We start from the raw sequence: 14,526 nt of genomic DNA on the forward strand, positions 1-14,526 counted from the left end.
GTTTTTTTTTTATCAGAGTGAGAGATTAGGGATTTTGTAACATCATTTATAGATAGCACTTTCAGTATCAGAGTGTGGCTCAAGAACCCTAACCCTTATTCGAAACATGTTGAAAAAGAAGCAAAAACACTAGAAAGTAAGATCACCTTCTATTGTTATTGGGCTGTTCTATATCAACTAGTGGGCTATGAGGTTTTTTTCCAAACTCGTAGAATCGTATTTTGATTTTTTTTAACAGTTTTCTAAAGACCCAAAAAAAAAGCGATGGTTTCCTAAACCAATAAACTTAAAAAAAAACAATTAAAAAAAATTGTGTACATGCAAATGTAATAACCCCAAGACTTGGCACGATTAGTTAACAATGTTAGTGTCTTAACTAACTTAAGTTGGTCGAGTGATGAGTTCACTCGTTCGTTTAAGTAAATGTCGGATGTTCGAATTATATCTTGTGTATGCAACAACTTATTAATCAATGACAAATTTTTAAATAGAGCTCAAATTTATCGTGGATTGGCCTTTAATTTATAAGGTTGAAAAATATCACAATAAAAAAATATTGTATCTTAGGTTTGAGTAAAAAAATGTCTATAATTCTTTAAGAGAAAAAAAAATGTATGTCTATATTAGGTCAATTTTTTTATGGATTAAAATTGGTATTTTTTTTTTACCAAAATAGTCTAACTAGATAAAATATCTGTATATATGAATCTATCTCTTCTTTGCAACTTACCAAAAAAAAAAAAACATGCTAACACCTATACATAATTTGCAGATTGTAAAAATTTTAACCATTGATTAAGAAAGATTTTTTGTAGTTGACAAAAAAGTATTTTTTTTTAAAACCAATTTTACATATTGCAAAAAAACTTTTCACTGATCCTATATATGTATTTTGCAAATTGCAAAAAGTTGTTATTACTGCATACACAAATCTCACTAATAACCAGTATTAATACACTATACTAATTATCTTTTCTTATAGAAATTAATTTCGTGTTGATTATTTTAAGAGTATATATTAGTAGAAAAAATTATAAGTTCTATGAGGCATATTAATATGCCAAAAAAAAATGTGGTGTCCATCTAATTAATTTGTCGGAAGAAAGAAGAATGGAGATAGAGTATAGTAGGGACACCTTAATGTATAGGTTGCAGGTTGCAGGTTGCAATAATTGTTTTGAGTGTTCCAGATAAAACACAGATTGGCTCAGAGCAATAAGTTACTATCACAGTACATTTTCATCACGGGACATGACCAACTTTTTAATTTTAATATGGAGAGAGGATTGGTGTATATTAGAGTTATGGAAGTATATAATGTTTCACTTGAGAATTGCGTAAGATAAATCGGATTGTTCGATTGGAGGTATTGTAATCAGACGAATAGAGTACAAACGGTATAGAAAATTTTAGGATTGATTTGTATATTGATTCCACGTGACAGACGGTACAGAGAATTCTGAGTTCGATTTCAATACACAAAAAATTTTGCTTCACACAAATCGGATCATGGTCCGATTTCTTTTACTAAAACAAAAAATTGAACGCCGTCACAATCGTGTATATTCTTCTAATACTCCATAACTGAGCGTAACTCACATGTCAACCTCATATAAAAAAATTAGCCGGACATGACACCCTCTTAATAATTTACATGCATATTATAATATAAAAATATTATTTATACAATAAAATTAACTATTAATATATTTGTGTATAAATATATATAATTTAATTTATTTTTAATGTGTATTTATATTTTAATATATATTTTATATTAATAACTAATTATAATAACTGATTTAATATAGATGTAATATAATTGATTGTACTTTCATTCAAGTAATTAATTATGTGTTTAAGGTTTTGTTTTTAATTTGTTTATTAATTATTATAATCTATTTTATTTATTTTAGTTATTTATGATATTTTTTAATTTAATAAATTAAAAATTAATCCATCAGAAATTTAAATTTAATTTAAAAATTTATCATTAATTAAAATAAATTTAAATCTCTAATACTTATTTAAATAAAAAAATAACCAATTATTCCATCTTAGGTGATGAATTACAATAACACTTGTTAGTTGCTATGTCCAAGCCAAATAAAAAAAATAAGAACACTTATGGATATTCTTTAATTATTTTAAATATTTACAGATGGAATTAGAAAAGGACATATTTTTATATTATTATTTAAGTTATCATAGAAACGGTGACACGCAATGTTAATTATTTATTAGGAGAATTATTATGGATTATGGTCCACACTCCACAGGGCAGAAGAAAATATGATTGTTTGTTATCTGTTTTCTCTTGCTGTTTTGTATTGTCTCTTTTCAACCAAAATAAATCAATAAAACAAGAAAAAACAGGTTGGAAACAAAAACCATTCCAAAATAAAAGGGTCTAGAAGGTATCAATTTTATTTTTCTCCATTTTTGTCCCTTTTTTTTTATCATATATATATATATATATGTTTATTTTAATATTGTCAATATAAAACTATTTTACATGTATATTTAATTACATAATATTATATTAATAAAAATAATTTTTTTATATTAACTATATAAATAATTATTTAAAAATTATAATTATATAGCTGTATAATATATTTTATAATGTCAATGTATTAAAATTAAACTTATATATATTATAAAAAAATAAAAAATATTTGTTAATGGCGGTTAAGGTAGATGCCATGGTTGAAGTTTGACAAAATGGGAATGACCTTAAATAATGTTTAATTAGGATGTGACTTTAATTAAATTTTTGGTAATATTTAATTGGTTGAAGTTAGCAGCCACTTGTTATTTGGTTGATTTATTATTTCTTACCACAACCCAAAATTCTTTATTTATTTAAATTATTTATTTATTTTTCTATTTCATTTAACTACTATATATTGAGTTATCCACCATTATGAGCCAATTTTTTTTTTTTACAATATTCTTAGCATATTTTAGTCTCTTCTCGTTTTTTCTTGGAAACGAAAACGTTTTCAAAAGAAGAGTTGAGAAGATCTCAGTTTTATTCATATTCTATCAATCTATTGTTCCACTATGAATATTAAATTCTAAATTTGTTTGATTTTGTCATTCTTTTTTCGTAGTTATATATCTGTCCATATCATTACACGTATTCTCACGCAAATCTATTTGTTTTCTTACTCCAAAATCTAACCACCAAAAGTTTAAAGTCACTTTATTTATTTATAGCGGCTGTTTCTATAAAAATGTGTAAAATAACTTTTTTAAAAATATTTATGTGTTGTATTATTATTTGACGTATTAATGAATTGGTTATTTTTTAAATTAATTTTTATATCAATAATAATAAACTTAATTGTTATTAGATCTGATCTAATCGACTAATTTACATAATTTATTGTATTATATTTTTTTATTTTTTTTTAAATAAAAATCAAAAATATATTTATCTTTTTATCAAAAAGTTTAAACATGATTCGGTTTATATTGTAAATCGATCGGATCAAATTGGATCTAATAATTATAATATGAACAACTAAATTTATTATTGTTACTATAATAAACTAATTTTATTCTAATTTATTAAAAAATAAATTATTAACCGATTTAATAAAAATATCCAATAATATCATAACATATATAAACATTTTAAAAAATATATTTTAATATTTTTATCAAAGTAATCTCCTTTATTTATTTATTAAATTTAAAGAGTCATCTAATCACATATCAATGTATTGAATGATCATTTATATAATCATAAAAAACGTAGTTATTTTATTTATTTATTTATTTATAATTTATTTTGATCCACTTTTTCAAAGTTTAATTTTGATCAAACTTCTAACATATCAGATGGCTTATTTTGACTTCCAAAACCCATTGTGATCCAAAAATCGAATCTGAATTCTGAACTTTGAAGTAACATTTGTAGCTCACCAGTCACCGCCACGTTCTAAGCACCATCTATGTATAAAATATAAATTATTACCATACCTTATCATATATTTATTAGAATAATATTTCAAATCAATTTTTAAAAAATGTATTATATATAAAAATTAATACAAAATTTTAAAAATGTCTAAATATTTTTGTATTGTAAAATAATTTAAAAAAATTAAAATATATTACATTTGGATAATAAAATAAAATAAAAAACCAATTTGATAATTATAATTTATTAAAGACCAAATATCTCACTAGAAAGTTATTAATAAAAAATATTATATGATTAACAAATATTATTATTTTTAGTCAATATTTAATTAATAATAATTTGTATTTATATTTATAAAAAATGTTATATAAAAAAATATAATTTACATGTATATTTATCAAAATTTATACATATAAATTAATATAATTTGTATTTATATTTTTTAAAATTTGTATATATAATTTAACAATTTTGTTACGTTACGAAATAATATTTCTGTCAACATCTACTAATTCTTGTTTATGACTATGTTTAACAGAAGTATTTTTATAAATATATCTAATAAAAATATCTTTTTTATGACTGTGTCTAATAAAAATATTTTTATATATATATTTTTTGAATATATTTTTTTATACATATGTTTAAAATATAATAATTAATTATTATTAATAATAAATTGACAGATAGTATATTAGTACCCTATACTTTTCTTCTGTGTGTCTATAAAAAGAAGAAAAGAGAGGACACAGTATATATAAGCATTGCATGATACATTATTATTACAGCATATATTGAAAAGTCAGAGACAATAGAAAAAAGTGTTGACTACTCAGCATCTTATAGGAGTTGAAGAAGAAGAAGAGATCAGTGAGATTGAGAAGAAATAATAAGAATGGATTTTAGTGAGTTGAGAAGAACGGTGGAAGAGGTTGAGCTGGTTGATGCACATGCCCACAACATAGTTTCCATTGATTCTAACTTCCCCTTCATCCATGCCTTCTCTGAAGCCTATGGTGATGCTGTTTCTTTCTCACCACACTCTCTCTCCTTCAAGGTCCATATCAATATCATCATAACTATTAATTAACTCCTCTTAATGTTCATTTATTTCTTAGCTGATGATTTTTTATATGCTATGTTTGATGATTGTGTTTCTGTTTCATCTATTTATGAACCTATAAAAACTAGTAGTATAGTGTGGACCACCTAACACTTTTTTAGGTGGATTAAGTTCTGCAATTACAGCATTATTAAGCAGATAAAATGTTCATAAATTGAAGTTTAGTTTGCCTGAGTTATGCATTTCAATTTCATCATGAGTGATAGACAGGATATGAAGTTGAAGAAATGAAATTTTCCCTTTCTCTATTGATAAACAGAATTGATTCTTGAGAATTTTCTGTCAAATTGATTTATTATGTGGTGCTTAAAATGTATAATAAGCACTTGGAAGCTGAATGTATAAGGATGAAATTGTGTCTAGATACATTGATTTTTCAATATACTAATTTAGTTAAAGTGACAGTTATTTTGAACAGAATATATGATTTGTTGACAATGGATTATTATGTAATATCAGAGAAGTTTGAGAGACATTGCTGAGCTCTATGGATCCGAGTCATCTTTGGAAGCTATTGAAGAACACCGGAGAGTCTCCGGATTACAATCGATCAGCACATCGTGCTTCAAAGCCGCAAGAATCTCTACCTTACTCATTGATGATGGACTAAAATTTGACAAGAAGCATGATCTTGAATGGCATAGGAGTTTTACCCCTGTTGTTGGTAGAATCTTAAGAATCGAACGAGTCGCCGAGGAAATCCTTGATGAAGTAAGATACTTGTAGATAGTTCTAAAAGTTCTATTTCACATTTTCTGAATTCTGCTATATGTTCTTGAATTTCTATCTAATATTTGTATCTCGTGCTCTTAAAGGGTTTAACAGATGGATCTTCTTGGACATTGGATTCATTTACAAAAGCATTTGTCTCAAAGTTGAAATCATATCCTTTTATATGTTAATAAATCTCTGTATATGAACACATTAAATGTTTAGCTATGATCCTTAACAGTATGGTTACAGTTGCTGGTGAGATCTTTGGATTCAAAAGCATAGCTGCATACCGAAGTGGCCTGGAAATCAATCCAAATGTGACAGAAATAGAGGCCGAGGAGGGTCTCGGACAGGATTTAAGTGGTTAGTAGAGTATGCAGATTGGTTATAATATGTTCTGTTTTGGTATGTTCTTAATCAACAATTTTCTGTACTTTTTAGCTGGGAAGCCTGTTCGCGTAGCTAACAAAAATTTCGTCGATTATATCTTCTTGCAAAGTCTAGAAGTTGCTCAATCCTATGACTTGCCAATGCAGATACACACAGGGTAATCCATGGCTTTTAGTAATTAGTATACTTCTAAAGCTGAAAAGCTTTCAGAAAATTATTTGTTGGTACTAAATTTTTGGTCTGCTTAACTAGTTTTGGGGATAAAGATTTGGATATGCGACTGTCCAATCCTCTTCACCTACGTGCAGTCCTTGAAGACAAGAGATTCTTGAAGTCTCGGATAGTCATTTTACATGCATCCTATCCGTTCTCAAGGGAAGCGTCGTATCTCGCCTCGGTTTACTCACAGGCAAACCTTTTCTCAACTCATTGAATTATGTTAGTAAGTCTGAATATGTATTTCAGATTCAAATTTAGATATAACAATCTTGTTTTGCAGATTTACCTTGATTTCGGGTTGGCGATTCCAAAGCTTAGTGTACATGGCATGATATCTTCAGTGAAAGAGCTATTAGAGCTAGCTCCAATTAATAAGGTGACAAGAATAAGAATATTGTTATACTTCAAGATCATGATTTATTTAACTTTAGGACATGAAATTCAATGTCACAAGACCAAGTTAAGTTTTTGGATTTCAGGTTATGTTCAGCACTGATGGCTATGCATTTCCAGAAACCTTTTACTTAGGTTAGTTAACATCTATTCCTATGGCTGAATTTGAAGAGTTTATATTCTTTAGTGTAAGATTAAGTGGTTGAAATAATATTTTGCAACATAGGTGCAAAGTGGTCTCGTGAAGTTGTTTTCGCTGTTCTGCGCGACGCGTGCATTGATGGTGATCTCTCAATTCCTGAGGCTGTGGAAGCTGCTAAAGATATATTTGCACGAAATGCGATTCGATTTTACAAGATTAGTCCAACTAATAGTTTAGCTAGTTCAGAATACAATTTGGTTTCTAAGTTGAATACTAGTAGTAGTAGCTTAGAGTCTGATTCGTCACTGGTTCGTATCATATTCGTTGATGGTTCAGGGCAGCATAGATGCAGGGTGAGTTTAAGTTCCATCAAAGCAAATTTCAGTTATTCATGAATCATGACATGAGCTGCTATTAGAATTCCTGATATGGTGTCAAATTTTGTTTCAGGTTGTTCCTAAAAAGCGTTTCGATGATGCTGTTTCGAAGAATGGAGTTGGTTTAGCACGTTGTATTATGTCTATGGTTTCTTTTATGGATGCACCTGCTGAAGGGTCAGGTCTAACTGCAGTTGGTGAAATAAGATTAATGCCTGATTTGTCTACTAAATTAAGAATTCCATGGTACTTGTAATCTTTCTTAAGCTGATTTTTTTATCATCTTACATTATGGCAACTTGTGGTGCAAGTAATTCAACTCTTTTATGTGATGATAGGAGCGAGCAAGAAGAAATGGTTTTATGTGATATGCAAATCAAAGCCGGAACGGCCTGGGAATATTGCCCGAGAGAGGCCTTGAGACGAGTTTCGAAGATTCTGAAAGACGAATTTAACTTGGTATGTCGCGATTGCGAAATTCTGATATTTGAATTCATATCTTTAAACCAAAGTACATTGGTGTTCAATTTTGATTTTTGTTTTCCAGGAAATGAAAGCAGGATTTGAGAATGAGTTTTATCTCTTAAAGAGCATAACAAGGTATGTAATAATTCATATCACCAGAACAAATTTTCATGAAAATTAATTAAAATGTGAAGATGAAATAAAAAAGGTGTAATTATATTCAGGGAAGGGAAAGAAGAATGGTTACCATTTGACTCGAGTCATTACTGCTCATCGTCAGCATTCGACGCTGCTTCCCAGATATTTCGCGAAATTTCTGCTGCTATTCATTCCTTGGGGATTTCAGTAGAGCAGGTAAGAAATAATCTACAACAATGTAACATCTTCGCTTGATTTTAATCGAAAATCATCTGATTTTTCTAGAAAAGCTCTATATTCTGAGGACTAGTTTCAAGCCTTTGTGTTCTATAAAATTGTAGCTACATGCTGAAGCTGGAAATGGTCAATTTGAAATTGCTTTGGGATACACCACTTGCACTAAAGCTGCTGACAACTTAATTTACGCGCGCGAAGCTGTCCGTGCAATAGCACGAAAGCACGGCCTTCTCGCGACTTTTGCACCAAAGTAAGTCCAGTTTCATCATTCTTCTGCTTTTTTAAGACACTGCTATCTTACTTGAGTCTCAAGAAACAATTTGAAAGTGTGTATTACATGTGTTTTTCTTGTCTATATTGAAGGTATAAGCTAGATGATTTGGGTTCTGGATCCCATGTGCATCTTAGTTTATGGCAAAATGGGAAAAATGTGTTTATGGCGAAGGATGAATCGTCGAAGCACGGAATATCAACAACAGGGAAAGAATTTATGGCCGGAGTTTTGCATCATCTTCCTTCTATTCTGGCATTTGTAGCTCCAATTCCTAACAGGTTGCTCTTCCCATTTAAACCAAGTTTTGTTAATGACATCCAATCAGGTAACACATAAGCAAAAGACGCGTCGCGACTTTTGTCTATGTGACAATACCTAATTAGATGTCTGTACAGAACTATGTATATAAATTAAGAGAAAGTATAGGGAGTCAATGAAATATTTGTACAATATGTACAATGGAAGTTTAGGGATGAGTATTAGAGATATAACCATTAATGTTATTTTTTTTAAACTTTTGGGATGGGTGGTATCATGACATGTTATATCCCAAAATCAGTTTAAGTTTTTTGGATGAGTAGTTTCATGACATGGGATGTTTATTATTTCTAATATCCAGATGGTTATTCTGGATAGTATGGTTGATATTCATTTTTTAACTCATATTGGGCCAAATAAATAGCCAATTGTACATATTGTACAAATATTTCATTGGCTTCCTAGCAAGACTCGTAGAGATATAACCATTAGTGTTACTTTTTCCCATCAGTTTAAACTTTTGGGATGAGTGGTATCATGAGCTCTAGATCCAAAAGGTTAAGAGTTCGATTCTAACTCATATAGTCCATTGTACACATTGTACAAATAACAAATATTCTATTAGCTCCCTATACTTTCTTTAAACTCGAATTTTCTTAGAAATGGAAACGCCTATGCGCATGTGAGGTTTCACCTGTCTTAGATTGTTCTTGGTTTTTCAGTTATGATCGGTTACAACCGAACACGTGGAGCGGCGCATACTTGTGCTGGGGGAATGACAACAAGGAAGCTCCATTGCGAGCCGCCGCTCCGCCCGGAACTCCTGATGGCCTTGTAAGCAACTTTGAGATGAAATCATTTGATGGCTCTGCAAATCCACACTTGGGATTGGCTGCCATAATTGCCGCCGGCATAGACGGTCTTCGCAGGCATCTTCCGCTTCCTGAACCTGTTGGTAAGATCATGAATAGTACTTGTTTGTATCAACACATAAGAGTTTATATGATTTTTCAAACAGTTTGCAATTTTGTATAAAGTTCATAGGAAATAATGAAGTTGTTATTTTCATTTATGAAACAGATACAATTCCAAATCCAGAAAAGCTTCAGAGATTGCCAACATCACTCTCTGAATCCTTGGAAGCTCTTCATAAGGATGACTTGCTTAAGGAGTTTATCGGCGAAAATTTGATGGTTGCCATAAAAGCGATCCGAAAGGTATGTGTATGGGTGAAAATTCAGCTGCAGTCGACTTCACGTGAAGTTGATAGCCGATAGCCGTTAGATGAAAATTTAGTCAAATCATTTATCAACTTTACGTGAAATCGATTGCACCTAAGTTTTCACTGTGTGTATGACTTGCATAATTCTAAATTATTCGCTTTCAAAATGAATGTCGCTCTGACCAAATATATATATTGAAAAATTGAATTATTCCGATATAATTATATTCAAATAAATTGATTTTTCAATATATCAATTTGGTCGGAGCAACATTTAGTTTGGAACAGAGTAAGTAATTCGGAGCGACAAAATTTGATATTTATTTTGTGAATTTATGATATGCAGGCTGAAATTGATCATTACTCAAAGAACAAAGATGCTTACAAGAAACTCATACACATCTACTGAAGCAATGGAAACAATTTATGTTTGTTATGATTTTGATTTTGATTTTGGTTGCTTAGTCTTGTTCATAGTATTTAGTTTAAGTATATCTCGTGATTATCTAATAAGTTATCTTTAATATATAGAGCTCGTCGTTATGCTTATATATAATGTAATAATTTCATTTGTCAACTTATATTTAAGTAATCTTGATTGGAATGAACTCATATTTTTAATGAAATGTATTATTTATTTGTTCTCGTTCTTTTCTGGACAATACGATTTTCTTTTTCTTTTTCAAAAGTAGTGTAGGTCAATTTAGTGTACGAGATAAAATAAAGGTAAATATTCACGTGCAGTTATTTTTATGTAAAGTTGATAAATAAAGAATGTTAAATAATAATTTAGTCAAATATATTAAATTATTTAATAATTTTTAATTAATAATTTTACATAAAGATATCTGTTGTGAAATTTTATATTTACACACAAAATATGGTATTCTGCAATCGAGTTGGGCTTATAATATGATTTTTTTCACTTTTTTTGGATAAAGTTTTTGGTTTGTTTCTGTTTTTGGGATACCTAATTGGGCCGATTACATTTTTCTTCACATAATTCTGCTTGTTGAGCCCATACACGAGAAAAAAAATGTACTTGAACAAAGAAAAATAATCATGCCCAAAAAAAATTATAAATAAAAATAATGTAATACATGGATGCTTATTATATGCTTTGCACTTTAATTTCATCATTTCTCTCTAGATTTTGTGTGGTTAAGGTCACACATCTTGAGAATTGGAAACTCCATAAGACATCATCTGAAAACTCAAAACTATGTCTCCAACCATATTAATTTATAGGGGATAGATAAGGCTTCTCTAAAAGTGAGAAGGTGAGAGCTCAACACTTAAAAAACATTTAGTGGGTCTTAAACACACAAGTATGTATTTTATTAATATATAGGTTGACATCTACATACTCTTTTCATTTTCTATACTAGCATATTTAACTTTATTTTATAAAAAATAATGTTACTTTTTTATTTATCTATATGAACAAAACTTTAATTGAGTGTTGGGGAGATGGATGCTAATCCTTAACTTACATATTATATATTAGAATATATAAGACAATTAGACAATGTGTTAATCAAATTGCTGTGTTTTATAGTGGAAGTTTCATCAAGGGAATCTTTTGTGACGAATAATATAAAGACAAATAAAGAGATAACCACCAAAACTTCTCTCTTTATTTATATATTTAGTAGTATTATTTTTATACAAATATATATAGTTTAATTTATTTTTAATGTATATTTTATATTTCAATATAAATTATATATTAATGATTAATTTTAATAGTTAATTTTAATATACACCTAATATAATTAATAGTAATTATTTCATTTTCATTCTTTTTCCTTTCCCTAATTTTTTCTCACAAATATCTAATAGCACATCATACCAAAAATAAAATGAAATTCTTGTGCTATAGTATTCAATTGAGTGGTTAATATATAATTGTTGCCCTTTATATAAATCAACCGCATTTGAAATTTAAAAAGAAATTAAATACAAATAAGAAAATAGTTGAAATAATTTATATAAAAATAAAAATAAATTCTCTTGCATCCCCAAAAATGGTTAAGACTTAAGAGCATTTTTGAGAAACTACAAAAGTAGTTTTTGTTCCCAATTTAAAAGCTTTTTCAAAAATAAATTTATGATATATGAAGAGCTACTAGATCACAAACTATTTTGTTTAGTTTAATTTAGGTTTTTTAGATTTGGGAAAAGGCATAAATTCATTTTTTAGCATTAATATTATTTTTATTCACAACACACATCATATGTTTGTGTTTTCACTAAATTGTCCTGATTATCAAAGATAAAAAAAAAAGTTCCATACCTTTATATTTAATTTTAGGAATTTTACCAAACAAAAGTTACTTTAATTAGTTAACTAATGTCTCTTTCTCTAAACTTGGCTCCTTCTTTTAAATGTCACTATCTCTAAGCCTTGTTAAAATTAAAGTAATAATAATATTTACCGACATATCAAGGAATATAATATAATAAAATCAATAATTAGTCATCATAAGAAGATGATGAATGTGGGACTGAGCTTTCACAAAATTATAGCCATAAAAATATATATATGAATATATATGAATATGATGAGAGCCATTGGCAAAGCTAAAATTGGCCACTTCCATTTGTCTTCCTTATATTCCTACCCCCAAATTCATATATGTCCACGTGCTTAAAAAATTCAACAAATAGAGAAGTGCAGAAATTCAAACAAAAAAGGAGTTACAATTATTTTTAATGACAACTAAATGTTTTAAATTAATATTAGCTCATTTTTTAAAATTTATTGTTTATTATAGATTTTAAATTATAAGTTTTCTAGAAAATAATGATTAAAAAGTTAATTTTATGATGAAGAAATTAATTAGTATTTATTAATTAAAAATATTTTCTCTATATTTATTCTTTAATTATTTCTTAGAGAATTAATATTAAAATAAAAATTTCATTTATTAAATATTTCTTAAACATAGAAATATTGAAAATTGGACGTCAAAAAAGTTAGCACGAAATATGGCCCAAAAACATTTTATTGTCGGTGTATATATATGCATGGTAAATATTATTATAATGCAATTGCGAAGCTCGAGTATATATATGGCTGATATTTTATTGATGACTTTAGTTTTCAAAAGAGAATAACCAATAATAGTAACGTTCTTAATGTTGAAGATTAATGCATGGACACATGCTATCACTAGTCTTGACGTCAAATTTTGATAAACAAAAAATGTTGAAATACCAACGAGTGGTCCTCTAAAGCTAGAAATAAGAGTTTTAAATTATTTTACAATAATTTTAATTTATCTAGAAAAAAAAAGGTGTGTGTTTTTGTTTACCTTCTTTCTTGAGATTTTTTCTAAAATAAAAAAAATCATATTTTTTCAAACACCATTTTTAAACTTTAATTCTTTAAATACGATTTTTTTTAGAGTAAGTTCGCCACAATTCTGACGAACTCTATAAAAATTATAGAATTTGCCTTATTTCCGGCGAACTCTCTCTAACTTTTTTGAATCTCGCATTTTTAATCCATTTTAATCCATTATCATCATCTCCAAATAGTACATAAATCTACAAACAGTATACAGGAATACACAAAAATACATAGACAACAAACATGACTTCTTCAAGAATTTTTTGATTATAAATTAAAAAAATCCATATTTAATAATAGCAACTATTTTTTAAATTTTTTTCAAAATAAAATACGACTTATAATTAAAAAATTCTTGTTAAATATGACTTTTTCCGGTGTAACTGTGTATTTTTTGAGACAGTAATAATAGTTGTCATTGTTAAATATCGCTTTTTTTTAATTTATAATTAAAAATATCTTTGAAGAAGCCATGTTTGTTGTCTGTGTACTTCTATATACTATTTGTAGATCTATGTACTATTTGGAGATGATGATAATGGATTAAAATGGATTAAAAACGCGAGATTCAAAAAAAATTAAAGGGAGTTTGCGGGGTAAAGCAAACTCTATAAATTTTATAGAGTTTGCGCAGAGTGAGGTGAACTTGCTCTAAACAAAAAAAATCGTATTTAAAAAATTAAAATTAAAAATAATGTTTGAAAAAATATGATTTTTTTTTTGTTTCTGAAAAAATCCCTTCTTTCTTGGTATAAATTATTCCTCACTTCCAAAAAAAAGTTTCTAAAGATTATAAGAAAAAGCTTCCTTCAAAACTGTCTTTTAATTTAATAAAAACAAATGTTTTACTTAAAAAGAAAACAAAAATAGTTCCATACTTGAATCTATATATTTCGTATGATAGTTGAATACTTCATATATTATCGAAACTAAGTCACCTTCTATTACTTTCTATTACCCACCGGAACTCCATTTTTTATCTCCGGAAATAAATAATAAATTTTATGTTCAAACTTCAAACTAATAAAATATTATTGGACATGAGATTGGAATTAATTACTAATGAATAATGTAAATGTCAACTGAAATAAAAAAAAATGATCATATTAATTATCCAAGTTAAAGGCTCCAACAGACTATAGATTATACATATGTAAAAGAGACCTCTAATGTTTTAATTTTATTTGTTAGTAAATCTCTGTCATGCTTTGTAGATAATGTACTTTTTTTTTAATTTTGACCTTGTGTTGTACAAGAGTATTTGGAATCAATTAAATTCCTATAT

The 14,526-nt window shown here is 27.8% G+C and overlaps 1 protein-coding gene across 1 annotated transcript; it reads left to right on the forward strand.

Moving 5' to 3' along the window:
• Positions 1-4,713: 4,713 nt before the first annotated feature.
• Positions 4,714-10,531, forward strand: LOC130961261 (protein fluG). The gene is made up of 18 exons (XM_057887029.1): positions 4,714-4,991; positions 5,517-5,768; positions 5,873-5,939; positions 6,018-6,134; positions 6,213-6,318; positions 6,414-6,570; positions 6,661-6,756; positions 6,860-6,908; positions 7,000-7,268; positions 7,366-7,538; positions 7,631-7,751; positions 7,840-7,892; positions 7,982-8,111; positions 8,237-8,382; positions 8,496-8,684; positions 9,387-9,619; positions 9,745-9,881; positions 10,233-10,531. The coding sequence occupies exons 1-18, from the start codon at positions 4,830-4,832 to the stop codon at positions 10,293-10,295; spliced, it is 2,520 nt and encodes an 839-aa protein (XP_057743012.1). The 5' UTR covers positions 4,714-4,829; the 3' UTR covers positions 10,296-10,531.
• Positions 10,532-14,526: the final 3,995 nt, after the last annotated feature.

The sequence above is a fragment of the Arachis stenosperma genome, chromosome 2 (assembly GCF_014773155.1).
Source record: "Arachis stenosperma cultivar V10309 chromosome 2, arast.V10309.gnm1.PFL2, whole genome shotgun sequence".
Taxonomy (NCBI): domain Eukaryota; kingdom Viridiplantae; phylum Streptophyta; class Magnoliopsida; order Fabales; family Fabaceae; genus Arachis; species Arachis stenosperma.